This window comes from Macrosteles quadrilineatus, unplaced genomic scaffold, assembly GCF_028750875.1.
Source record: "Macrosteles quadrilineatus isolate MER2022 unplaced genomic scaffold, UCM_ALF_1.0 Scaffold_2__2_contigs__length_208266976, whole genome shotgun sequence".
Taxonomy (NCBI): domain Eukaryota; kingdom Metazoa; phylum Arthropoda; class Insecta; order Hemiptera; family Cicadellidae; genus Macrosteles; species Macrosteles quadrilineatus.
In genome coordinates this window covers 13,116,640-13,131,005 of record NW_026542595.1, presented here as the reverse complement: position 1 = coordinate 13,131,005, position 14,366 = coordinate 13,116,640, and the positions used below count along the sequence as shown (strand labels likewise).

At 32.1% G+C, this 14,366-nt stretch overlaps 1 protein-coding gene across 1 annotated transcript in view; it reads left to right on the top strand.

The window, feature by feature from the left end:
• The first annotated feature begins 959 nt into the window (after positions 1-959).
• LOC128985930 (kinesin-like protein Klp98A) overlaps positions 960-14,366 on the top strand; it is a 60,996-nt gene continuing 47,589 nt past the window's right edge. The window contains exons 1-4 of the mRNA XM_054405921.1: positions 960-1,487; positions 5,035-5,101; positions 11,674-11,760; positions 14,130-14,246. Coding sequence (XP_054261896.1) covers positions 1,441-1,487; positions 5,035-5,101; positions 11,674-11,760; positions 14,130-14,246 — 318 coding nt within the window. The 5' untranslated portion in view covers positions 960-1,440. The remainder of the gene's footprint in view (positions 1,488-5,034; positions 5,102-11,673; positions 11,761-14,129; positions 14,247-14,366) is intronic.

The window sequence follows — 14,366 nt, the reverse complement described above, 5'->3', positions numbered from 1 at the left end:
GCAAAGCACGGGTACAACAGCTAGTAAGCTTAATACATTATTATTAAAAGTTGATACGCCTTTATGACTCTGCACCTAGTAGCTAAATACATTTAAAGTTAAGAGACATACGGTCGTAAGTGCAGTTCCGTCTGTATGTCTCTTGGAATGTAGGAAAAATGTCAGTTACGATGCTCATCTAACTTTTGAACGGATTGAGATACAGTTGCACCAGTCGGTCTATTGAATAGAGCGCATAAAAATTAGTGGGGTGGTAGTCTTATCTCAAAATCGCCGATTTTCAAGTTACGCCCCTATGTCTATTGACCGACGATTTAAATAAATAAATGTTTAGGTTATAAAATACCATATTATCGCCGTTGTCAGTCGTCAGTACGGTGACGGTCAATTACAATTACAATAATTATCGTATCCTACCATAAAATATCGTATATATGGTAGACCTGACTGAAGCGAGCAGCTGATGCCATTCCCACAATGCAACATTCTCCTCAATTATAAGCTATGCCCCAAAATCAGAATTATAAGGTATGACTCAAAATCAGGATTATAAGCTATAGAACAGATTCGGAATTATAAGCTGTGCCACTATTTGACCATTATAAGTTGTGACACTGAAAATGTTTCATACCTTATAACGTTTTAGAGAAATTGTGGCATAGCTTATAATTTTTCGTGAAAGTGTGGCATAGCTTATAACTGATTATAAGCTATGCCACATTTTCAACATTATAAGCTATGGAACAAATTCACGATTATAAGCTATGACATTATAAGCTATGAGACCCCACGTTTGTGCCGTCGCTGTTTATACCCAGAGGCCAATGACTGACATGGCCCTCATTCTCTCCTCTCACTTCCCACTCTAGTCCTTAACTCAAAAACTCAGTCCCTCTCTCTGTTTTTCAGTCTCGGTCCTCGGTCTCAGTCTCAGTCTCTAATGGTCCATGCATGACCATCCATAGTTTGTGCCTCTGTGTCTGTCTGGTCTCAGACAGTGCCACTCAGCCTGCCTTCTGTTTGTTGCTAGTGAAAGAAGAAGGAAGCAAGGAAAAGGAAAGAAGGATGGCAAAACAAAACAACGCAACACGAAACGTCAAATTGTGTGATTGTCTTGTCAATGAGAGCATTGATTGATTAATGGTATGGTAGTGAAGTGATTTTTAGTGATGGACTGGACTGCAGTTAAAAACATGGTCGTTTGCAATCCTATTCATATTCAGTGATGACATACTAGACAAGTTTTGTTAAAATTTACCAGTGTTTATTATTCTTCCTATGCAGTTTGAGATATTCGATATAAGTTAGGCCCTTGTTAAGCACAGCACTGATGTTTCCATTTAAATATAGGCCTAAAGACCCTTTTGGGATTAAATAGACCACTAACTTATATTAACCTAAATCCAAATAAATTTCTACACCAAGATACAAAAATATACAATGGCATCTGTAAAGGTTGCAGTGAGAGTGAGACCCTTCAATCAAAGGTAGGCTTGCTCTTTGATAGGTAACTTATATCTGATGATGAGTGTAATAAGTTAACAAGGCCTAATAATAATAGTCTAACTAGCCTAAATTAGGCAGAGGACATTTCTTGGAAAATAGGCCTGAGCCTAGGCCTATTTAATGTATGAGACAAAGCCTATTGTACATTTTGTATTGAATGGTAAATAAAGCTTTTGAATGTGAATTGACAGGAATTATTAGTAGCCTAGGTAGCTCACAGATTGCTCCAGTAGCTCACTAAGGCCCTACTGTATACAGATTACTCTTATTCCGAAATGTTTGTAGCTGTTTTAACTCAAGGGCCTATTTTATCAATTGATAAACTGTGGGGAAGCTACTCATAGAAAACAAGGGTGAGGGTAGGCTAGGCCTATTCTTCAGATTACAACCGTATAAGATTGTAAACTGGAATGAAGAGGCACTACAAAAATAAGGGGTACAGTTTCTTAACTGGGCTACGCTAATATTAATTGAAACTATCAAATTCCTATTGTAAGTTCTGTTTGTATCACACAAAAACCAATGTTCTTGCATACTAGGCCTAGCGACCTGTGCCGTTCGCGTCACCCTTAAACTTAGGCCCTATATACTGTTTATGTACTCGGTGCGCAAGCAGAACGTACTGGCTGAAATCACTTTCAGCCTGGCTACAACCAGCAGCACTACCCCCACATGAGTTATACATTTTTGATAGGTATCTTACTTACTTTTATACCTTAGCTTTTCACCTCCTGAATAAGAGTAATTATGCCATTATTTTTTAATGGATTAATATTACTAGGTGATATCTTTGTTCAAATATACCTACAACTTTTAGAAGTCTGTCATCGGGATTAGGCAAGTTGAATATCTAAAATACGTAGTTAAAGAGAAGTTTTTTAGGTGTTATGTTGATACATTTTCGAATGGTCAACTTATCTTTATGTCTCTTGAAAAAAGAAGTTGCCCAATCAGGACCAGGGAGGTTGTTTTTGAATTTTGGTAGAGCTGCTCTACCCTGTCTCTGAAGATAACCTTTAGTTATAAACCTTAAATCGTCATAGGTCAAGGGAAACCCCCATTCAGAAGTTTTTATCAACACTTTACATAAAATTAGCTCTTCAGCGTCACTAAACACTTTTTGTCCACCTTTTTAACACATCCTGTTTTTTTTTTACATTCAAACATTGTGTTCCTTTTGGAATACCATACTTTTTACTGGAGCTGTTTAAAGATATATGTTTTTCTTAAATTTTTTGAACTGCTTGCAGAAGTGTTTCACGTGAATAGTTCTATATCAACTTTGCACCAACCTTTGCACCTTTGCACGCTTGTAAGTTCTTGGCATTTTGAAATAAGTTCTTAGGTCATAACAGTACTGTACATACTTCAATTATTTTTCAAACAAAAATGACCTGAAACAGAAAAAAAAATTGAAAACCATCAACTAAGTGTTGTTGGCGCATAGTGTTCATGTTCACCCTCTGAATAAAGGCTGTTCATCTATACCCCCAAAAACAACAAAAAGTACAATGAAAAATAAAAAATAAAAAACTCAAAAAGTACTTGTTTGAAAACAATTTCAACCATCACATCTTCTTTACAAGGAGCCAAAGTAACTCTGATAAAATATTCAACTTATACATCCTAAAGGTTGTTCTTTAACAGTATATCAAAGTTTTAATCAAAATTTTTCCCTGTAAAAAAACTCTCAGATTAATTTTTTTTTCTATGTTTTATGGAGGCCAAATAACAACAAAAATCAATATCCCAAGTAGGGGTCTCAATCACTATTTATTCATTTACCGTATGTCTTGTATTATTTATGTCTTGTTACTCCTAGGTATAGTAGTTTTTTTTCTGTCTTAGATTTTGCATGTAGGCTATCCCTATTGTATTGTTCATCAGTTTCGCATTGTTACTTAGTTTTAGTCTTTAGTCATGATGAGTGTCTCACTATTATTGTAATTCTTATTGTAAATTGGTGAAATCCGTTGGCAATAAATAAAAAAAAAATAAAAAAAATCCCGGGATCCCGGTCAGTTTTTGATATACCTATAAATCCCGGGATTGGCGTCTATTTATCCCGGGATTAACAGGATTGCAAAACCTATGATTATATAAATTTTTGTGTGAATTTGACGAGTTTTACTTACGGAAAATGAATAAAAATACACCCAATTGCTATTTACTTATAGGACGATAAATTTATACAGTATATGAAATATGGTATTAGCTGTGATCTAAGTACTTTAATTGCACAATTTAATTATCATCAAACTCAATAGGTCAACATAGTGCAAACTGTTTCAAGTGTATTAGATGTATTTAGATTTACCTTCTAAAAACGTTATTAGGCCTACATTAGTTAAAAGTTAATTAATAACAGTACCGGTATAAATTATTTTGAGTTTTACTTTTGTCATTAAACGCAAACAACCCAATTGATGTGGCAAACATAAAATATGGCAATTGGTAATTGAAGTATTGTTTTCTTAACATAGTTAGGCAACATTAAAGGCCTGAGAATATAAACAGACCATTATTAATTCATTATTAAGATTAGGTCTTAAGTTTAGGGTCTATAACTTTATCTTCGTATTTGGTTTTAAGTGCGGTGATTAATTTTTTTATAATCCTAAATTAAGTTTTTCGAACACACGTTAGTACATATGCAGATGGTTTGTTGTTGTTTGTACCTTAAATTGTTTTATTGCTGTCAGTCAACATAACATTTTTACGCTGCAACTGATGATTCTTCCGATATTATCTTTATATCTTAATAGCCTATTTTGATTTATTTAGTTTCCATATTAGCATATTATTCTTAGTAGCCAAACTTCCTGGTGTGCTTCTTGGCAAGTTTAGTTTTGAGTGAATCGTGACGTGTAGGCTACATGCTAGTGCGCTTGCTGCTGTTTTTTGTATGTATTTATTAAATTCTAATTTTTACACTGTAAATAAGAAAGATTGATGATGAAAGTTCCGTGTGGTAATATTTCTTTACTTACTTAGAAAACGGCATAATTGCGCAGTGTAACATTGGTAAGGCCAGTTTAAAACATTAAGGACTCAACAAGGGACTTCACGCTCTTTTAAAATGGCAAAAAAGTTAAAATAATATAATCCTGGGATTGATCCCGGGATCGGCTAAGAGAAATCCCGAAATCCCGGGGATTGGATTGAAGGCCTGGGATTGAGACCCCTAATCCCAAGGCTTGGGCATGCAAGAAAAAATATTTGTTACCTATACAATAAGTTTATTAGTTTGAGATAGAAATAAAATTTAACAATTTCTTAGTTTTTGTTCATCTTCACCCCAGTGGTCATCTTCACCCCAGTTGACGGTACACAATTACTTAACACTATCTTATGGTTTGTCAAAATAATTCTAGATCAGTAAGATGGCTGTCAGACTTACATATTTGAGTGTGTTATTAGAATGAGTATTTATTCAGAATGAGGACCCAAGATAGTTCAGAGTCATTACATTTTTGACTGAAAATAATTCTGGTATTATATCAAGTTATATTATTTTATTGTTTCTAGGGAGAAAGATATGAACACCAAACTTATTATCAATATGGAAGGAAAAAAGACCAGAATAATGAGCAAGGTAAGTTCAAGACCCCCATGTAGCTACTGAAAATATACATTTATGATTAGAGTGTCAGTTTAACTTTCTATCTTTTTATTTGTTATTAGAAATTAAAAAGAAACTTATATTTTAAAATATTTAATAGTAAAAATTAATCTGATAATGAGAAAACTAGCTGAAAAAGCTACAATTTGACAGCCAGCATTGTTTATGTTAGCCCACAACAATACTTGTAGCCTACATGGTTGAATGATTGTGTAAAGCTAAAGGAGTTATTTCAGCTAGAACAGTTTGAACAGTTGTAGGTATTCTTTAAGTGGTCGACTGAGCTTTGGCCACATAGCCTATGTGTTGGTTGAAGGCCGTTGAATATTGTTTTTGTTGACAGTTACTTGATACCTGTGATAGACTCAGTTTTTGTCAATGGAAGTATAATGTAGACTAAACATGTTTTGAACAGTTTTCTCAAGTATGTAGCCTATATATCAATGAATCAAATAAAAATAGGTTGTATATTTAAAACTAGGCTACTGAAAAAAACACACAGATTACATTTCTGTAACAATATTTTAGATGATAAAAATCGTTAACAATTATTTACAATGTTTGTACATGAAAATTGAAATTGAAATGTAGTACACTAAAAGTTTCAACTTTATTAATAATTGTGTGTAGCCGTAGCCTATTATGTGTAATCATTTTTGTAAAGTTTCTTAATTTGGAAAAAAGGTATGGTTAACTTTAGAGACAACCAGCAATAAAGAACCTATTCTTGAAAAAAAGTTCAAGTTACTATAAAGGGTCTATCTCAGAATTCCTTGCCCCCTTTTTGTTGATTTTTTTATCGAGACTAACTTATTTTATAAGCATTTAAAAATGGGTCAAAAGTTATTTTTATTAAACTTTCAATAACTTAAGCATCAATTGAGCTAAAAACTTGAACCCAGCCATAATTCCTGTGTAATATGTTAAAGACTGTATATAAATTAGTGTACCATTACTGTTCCAAAACTACAGCTCGAGTGGATGTTAGGTGTCAAGGATTTAATGAAATTCACAAAAGGTTAGAAAAATATATGAGAAATGATTTTCTGGATGCATGGAACAAATCCACAAAGGGGATCAGGAAGTCTGAGAGTGTTAAGACATTTCAGTAGGTAGCCAAATTGTTAACAACTTTTTATGATGTTTATAAGTTCATGTTAGTTTACAGTTTTGGAATAGTGCCTCATAATTGAAAAAAATTTTTATTAATCACGTGCAACATATCCAATTTGCAAAGTAAAGTAAAATTGACAATGAAAATAAAACATCAAAAATGTTGGCTGCATTGAGGTTAGGTAACAGTACCGACCGGTACCATGATCAGCCTGCACCTAGTCTCTCTGGCTCATGTTGCACTATGGTGTCATGTTACGTGCCTTACCTTCATTCCTACCTCTACTTGCCTTCATTGACTCTCAAAGACAATACAGTAACATTGGATTGTTGAAATCATCATTGATTCTTGGACTTTAGAGGGTCGCGACATTATCACATAGATAAAATCCATTAGTGATCGGCGGTATTTGAACCCAGGGCCTCTGGCTTCGAAGCCCTGAGCTCTACCATGAGACCAGATCAGACTCCGGTGCAAGAGGGACAGGTTTATCACAATACACCCACAACAATTTGATTGATTTGGAGGGCTTTCCCTTCAAGCATTTTACATTCTTTGGAAATGCTACTGATGGTGCTAACAAAAAAAAAAAATTTTGTATCATACTTCAATCCTAAGTTTTATTTAAATATTATTTATACGTTTAACTACCATTGGATAGGAATTTTCAAAAAGTTCCTTGAAAATATTAAAGTGTTGGTGTTTTAAGACCAAACAAATATTATGGCTGCCAATACTTTGTTAAGAAGTAAACAGAAACTAATTTTATGCATGTTTAAAAACTAAAACATTAGTTTTATATAAAACTAGCAACAGTGCCCGTTGTGGTTAAATACAACGGTCTCTAGTAAAATAATGGTTATGAAATCCATACACCACTTTACTCACTGATATTAATGGTACAGATTAAGCACATAACATTAGAATCACACACTTAACATAAGGAACACACTTTAAACACAAATGCAAATTGTTAACAACAACATAAATCAAAGAAAAATCAATTAGATAACAATATAACAATGAGCTGTTGAATTATTAACACATGTTTCGTATGACTAGAATAAGCATACTGGCAAACCAATTATTGCCATCCAAAAAAAATATTGGTTTTTCTTTTCCGAGTCAGGTTAGCTCTTCTACCAGACCGATTTTCATAATTTTGACCTTAAACTAAAAGGTATGGACGTACCTCAGATTTGCCATCAAGCATCGGCATTCATTTTGACGTATATTTCGAGTTATACACAAACTGCCTCCCTGTACATTTCTTTAAATTTTTTTTTTTAGTTCGTTTGGCTCTTCTACCTGCCCGATTTTCATAATTTTGGTTTTAAAATAAAGCTATGCAAGCACATATTTGTCATCAAGCATCATCATTAATTTATCTAATGTATTTCTCGACGAAAGAATTTAATTTTTTTTTATTTTTCACTTCAATTAAAGATGTATTCCAGCAGTTCTAATTACATTACCCTATATGTTTTGGTCTAAAAACCTTTAGTGAAATACCAGCTTTCATTTCAGCTATTGATTATTAAGATCGGACTTCCCAAAGCACACTGCTGAACCACGAATCAACAATATTTACAATCGTTTTAGTACTTATCTGCAATCAATGATACGTTACTCTATTTTTATTTAAGTTATTTTATATGTCTTGGCCTTAAAATACTTCAAAGGCTTTCACTTGAGATATTGATGGTTTTAAACAGATAAGTTCAAGATACTGTATCGCTCAATCAGAAAATATAAATTTGATTATATCTTGGATATGGTACTTCATTCTAATTACGCTATTCTAATTGTTTTGACCTAAGAACCTTCAGTGAAATGCCAGCTTCCATTTGATTTATTGATTATTAAGATCGGACGTACCTAAAGCACGCAGCTAAATCACGAACAACACAAATTGTTAAAAAAATAGAGTTATTTATCATCGATTTATAGTCAAACGATCTTGCTTGCAACCTCAACAGTAACTGCCGAATTTGACGGGTTTCACCTAGTAAATCTTAAAAAAATCAAACTTTTATAGTTATTTACAAATCTACACAAATTAGGCTTTCCAATGACTATTAATTAATAAAATCGGTACAGTAGAACTGTAGATTAAATTGTACAACGTTTAACAACAACATCTTTAATTCAGTATTTTCTCACCACTATAAATTGGGAGGTTGCTTAACGTTTTTGCAAATAACTTTGAAACGGTGAGGAAATCGACCGAAGTGGAAGGTGATATTCTGAAAGAGAATAAAATTTCCTACAAATTACTATTATGTATTTTTTGAAAATACTCAATAAAGGCAGCCTAAAGTTGGCTAAAAATATAAACTTGGAAATATAAACTTGGAAAAAAATGAGTTTTAAATGTACTATGTACTATTGTTTATTTTTATTTTTTCACCTTAAATATCTAATAAAATCAAACTTTCATAATTATTTGCAAATCTACACAAATTAGTCTTTCCAACGACACATTAAGTAGCAAAATCGTTCCGGTAGAAGTCTAGATTTAGTTGTACAAAGTTTAACAAAAATATATCTAATTCAGTATTTTCTCACCACTATAAATTTGGAGATCACTTAGCTTATTGCCAATAACTTTTAAATTAAGGGAAAATCGATGAAAGTGGATGTGATATTCTGAAAGAGAATAAAATTTAATACAAATAACTACTATGCGTTTCTTGAAAATACTTAATAAAGCTAGCTACAAATAGAATCTTAAAAACAGAAACTTGAAAAATGCAGTTTTTAATGTATTTTTGTTATTTTTACTTTTTCACCACAAATATTTAATAAAATCATAATTTTATAATTATTTGCAAATCTACAATATGAGTTAGGCTTTCCAATGACCCATTAATTAACAAATTCGGTCCAGTAGAAGTTTAGATTTAGTTGTACAAAGTTTAACAAAAATATCCCAAACTCAATATTTTCTCATTACTATAAATTCGGAGGTTGCTTAGCTTTTTTGCAAATAACTTTTGAATGGTGAGGAAATCGACCAAAGTGGAAGGTGATATTCTGAAAGAGCATACAATTTCCTACAAATTGATACCATGTACTTCTTGGAAATACTAAAAAAGGCAGCCAAAAGTCGCACCCAAATAAAAAGTGTGCAAAACACCGTTTTCAAAGTATTTCTTATGGAAAACATGTTTAAACAAAAATTTTAACCATAAATCATAACAAAAACAAACTTTCATAATTATTTGCATATCTACACGGCTTAAGCTTTCCAACGACCCATTAATTAATAAAATCGGTTCAGTAGAACTCTAGATTTAGTTGTACAAAGATTTTTAAAACTGAATTATATATAGAATAGATTATAAATATTATGAACTCCCACTTAAAGTAATAGGTCTCCAATGAAATTTTGATAGATCACGAAAAACCACAATGAAACAAACTCTTTAGTAACATGTTTTCAAATTTCCTTTGAAATTTTAGCTGTTTAATTAATAAAAAAATTAAGCTTTTTGGGTCTTCATGAGTCTAAGACATATACATACAGAGTTTTAGTCAACTAAATCAGTAGAAAATTTTACTTTAAGAATTCTTAAGTAAAACATATTTTGCAAAATAAAAAATAAACTAGTGTGTTACAGTTGTTTATTTAACATATTGAATTAGATTGACATTGTGTTTAATTTTACTGATTTAAAACGTAAGAATTGGGTTTGAGACTAGTTGATCTGCCCGTGCCTCGCCTCGGGGTGAGGAAATTGAGAAGACGATTCTTCACACCCTTGTCCAAAGCAAACTGCCGGTTGATTAAGCGTTTGTTCTTGATGTCAATTAATTTTATCAATGCCCATGTCACAAGGAAAAATACTCTACAGATATTTTTTTCCCACTTGCAACACATACGGATTCCGTCCAAACTCTATGGTTCTTGTGTAACTTAAATTGTATACACAATATTTGTAAACAACATCAATTTCTGTATAAAAAAATATAATACTGAACTAAGAAGTGAACAGTTAAAACATAATCCAAAGATTTCAACTTTATCCCACATTCTAAGAAAAACTTACTGTCACTTCTCTTGGATGCAATAGACAAATCTATCGTAGAATCAATAGGTTAACTCAAGGAAAAGTAAACAAACTAAAACAAAACAAATCTAATAGATGATGTACTGTATCTTCAATATTTTAAATGTGATTAAATACAGTCCTTTATTTAGGTTCCTGTCCTTAGAGGAGAGTTTATCGAAAAACTGATAATTTACAGGTTAGTTTCAAATCACGACCTTTCATTCAATAATGCTGTTGATAGGTGTTCGGCTTATGGTTTTCTCAAAAGGTCGGATCCTTCCTAAACTTCCTAAACTAAAGGTATAAAGATACAGTGTGATTGAAAAGTCCCGGAATGGTGTTTAATATATTTTACCATTCAAGATAAAGTAATAAACCTTGGTATATCAATAACAACCATAAATGTCTACTCATTCAAGCTATAATTACTTTTTTACCTCTTAAGGGGGACGGCTCCCCCCCCCCCCCCCCAACAACATTACAGTAAAACAGCCAACATACTACACTAAGTGTAGGGCTAAGTTTAATAATTGTATGTGTGTTTGATTGGTTAATGCTATATAAGGAGTCAGACGAAATTCCGTTAGTAAAACACAATGATGCAAACCCGAACTCAAACGGACAACCGAGTAAAAAATGACAGCAGTTCAAAGATTCCTTGTATTTGCACGCGCTAGAAGTCAAAAGAATATCATAAACGTAAGCATATGGTTGATATGCACATCACATTAAAGGTTAGTAGGTATTCATCAATAACAGCTGGGTATAAAATGGTATCCGTTCAAAGATTCAAAATGACAGATTCAAGAAATATTTCAACGGCTGCCATTTTTGACATGGTTGTCAGTTAGAGTTTGTGTTTGCGGTATTGTGTTTTACTAACAGAGACCTTTAATTTGATACCAAACTCTGTATCACTTTGACCTTTAATTTGATATGCTGCTATTTAAGATTGTATATTTAAATTTTACTTTATCTAATTACATCTGAACACTACTTTTATATTTGCTAAGAGTATCTCTAGAATAGTACAGTTACTTGAACTCGCACCATAGTGTAGAAAGCCAGAAATGATTTTAATCATAATATTAACAAGACTACTGAAAGTTTCAAATGAAAGTAATTCCCCTAATTGGTCTCCTTGCAAGCCAATTACATTTTACAGCTGATATTTCGCTCATCAGTAATGGAACGCTCCAACACCTTTGGCATTAATTTAATTGGTTCAATTTGCTTGCAGGCAAGTTAAATCAGCTTCAACAAGATCAATGCTATTTAGATTAGATTTTTTGTTCTCATGGTTTTCTCGTCATATTTTCTTCCTGTAACGTCGAGATCACCATATAAATTTGTAATGTACCATTACTTTGTTGCAGAGCCCAGACCAGTTCAAGGACTTCACATTCGACCACTCGTACTGGTCATTTGACGAGGGTGATCCTCACTTTGCCTCACAGGAGCAGGTCAGTCACACTGATTGCTGCATGCAAAAACAGTTTTAAAATATGTTACTTAAAAAAAAAACTAATAAATTGAAAGAGAATCAATTATGATGCATGATTTAGGTTTTACTTCATTGTAGCCAAAAACTGTTAAAATACTGGACAAAAATTTGCATAAAACTGACAAGGATACCTGTATATTGGCAAGAATCACAAAACCAACTAGGTACCTCCTGTAATTTCTTAAACTAAAAAAAAAAAAAAAACTCATTTGGGTTATTAAACCTATATGGAAGAAGTGGTAATGTTAAATTTCGGTACTGTATACTCTGTGATTGTAGATCATATCAAACTGTAGCCATTTTTGCGAGAGACAAAATAAGTCATACATTTTGTTGACAAAATCAACTCATCAATGAGCGTAATCTTTAACTGAAAACTGAATTTTGTGTTCAATTGATTTAAAAAAGGAAATTATTGCAATTTGAAAAATCTTTTCCTCTGGGAAGATTTTTAAAACTCACACTAAATCAGCACTGAGATAGAAGGGAAATGGATGTAGCACTGGCACGACGACTACTAAAAAATCAACACTGTAAACATGTTTTATGTTTTTACCAAGTAAAAGAATCAATCAGCTCATTGTCTCATGGCTCTATTACAACACCACAATCCCTAATCAGCCCCTAGTTCCAATGTACTAAGTTTAATGTCTACAATACTCTATGCCCCTAGTACATATGGCGACCAACTTCTCAATTATCTCACTCAGTGCTACATACAGTTGTATCTCTAACTCAGTGGATATCAGCCATATTGAATAGAAGTAAACAGCTGACAAAACAAAGATCATGTGCGTAATGCACACAGAACAATGACAACGAACACATGCTGTGTAACATACCCAAGCTATGGTTGAAAATGTAACAAACTGGAAGTATGCCATTCAAACTGCAAATTGAATAGCTTGTGGTTTAAAATTGTATTGTGCCATAGGCAAATTTGTTAACAATACATTTCCATTCTCTTCTTGAGTCATTAATAAGACTGAATATATTTAAATAAAAAAGAAAAAAATATATGTAATTTTGGTCGCCAGACATTAACAAAAATCTTGAAAAGTGAACTTATTTTCGAGTTAGACTATGATTATAAAATAGTTTATGAAAAATGTGAAAATGATAATGTCTGTTTTATTGGATTTGATAATAAGTCTCTAATTGAATTACTTGATCAATACAATTTAGTTATGCCTACACTATATTTTAAATGAATTCAGTGTTTGAAGAATGGAATAAAAAGATGATTTTATCTACAATCTTAATAAAAATCAATTTCTTTATATTATTAATTAAAGAAGCCAGAGACAACAAAATAATTGCTTACATTTCAAGCGCAACACACAACTTGAATGCAAGACTCACATTCTTTTAAAGGCAAATCTGAATACAGGAATAATTTGAGAAAGTGTTTATGAGCTATTTTGATATGAGTTATGAACAATACATTTCATCATAAGGCAAAACAGTCAATGACTATTTCTGTTTGTATTGTTTATTCGTTAAAAATATGATTGACTAATGCAAAAATAAATTGTAAACAACTATAAGCACACTTGTGAAAAAATTTAGAAATACTATAGTGTGGAGCCAGGAAAAGTAAATTAAGAGCAAGAGGAAAGTAAGTTCATCTTTTCTATTCTTTTAGTCTACATTATTTCATGGAAAACGATTACAAGAAAATATATATTTCTTTTTTCTTCCTAGATATTGTTATTCTTTTGCCAAGATATTAAAAATAATGCCTTCTTTGTTGTCTTTTCCACAACAATAATTAGACTACAGGTCAAATTCACAATTCATTTTGATATCCTTTTCAGAGGAGTTTGGTTGTTGTAAGCTTTAATTGAGACCCCACCCACACAAAAGTTTAGTTCTTCTCTTGGGTGTGTATAATTTTTCACAAGTTTAAAGCAAATTGTTTTTGTTAATTAACAAAAGTGATATAAGTTATCATAACTATACATTGTTAACTTAGCAATAATTTGTGTTTTAGACCCTATTAATTATATTTTAAATATATTGTAGCCCTATTACTTGTGGAGAAATAAAGATTTATTATTCATTATTTATTTATTGTTATCATTTGTGTTTACATTGGCTTTCATAAGGAATAATTACGTTAGAAATTAATGAACTAAATAGAAATAGTAACTATTTTCCTTACATATTTATAAAGAAAATATTTCTATTAACTTAAAGTCTGGTACGGTTTTACTACCCAAATAATTAAGAAGTTATTTATATGTTTTCTTATACGTACGTTCGTATTGTTTGACGTCATTGTCATCAGTTTTTTAGTTTCAATGAGTTTTAACTACTGTGTTGCAGGTGTTTAGAGACCTAGGCAAGGATGTGGTGGATGCAGCGTTTGAGGGCTACAATGCCTGTGTGTTCGCTTATGGACAGACTGGCAGTGGGAAAACTTTCACAATGACTGGATCCCCTGTGAGTACCGGTAACAAACAGTAATCCTCTCAAGCAAAAAAACTTCCAAGATGTTCTCACAAATAAATAGTTTTCAAACATAATATTTTAATATTTTAAATATCATACAGAAACCCTAAT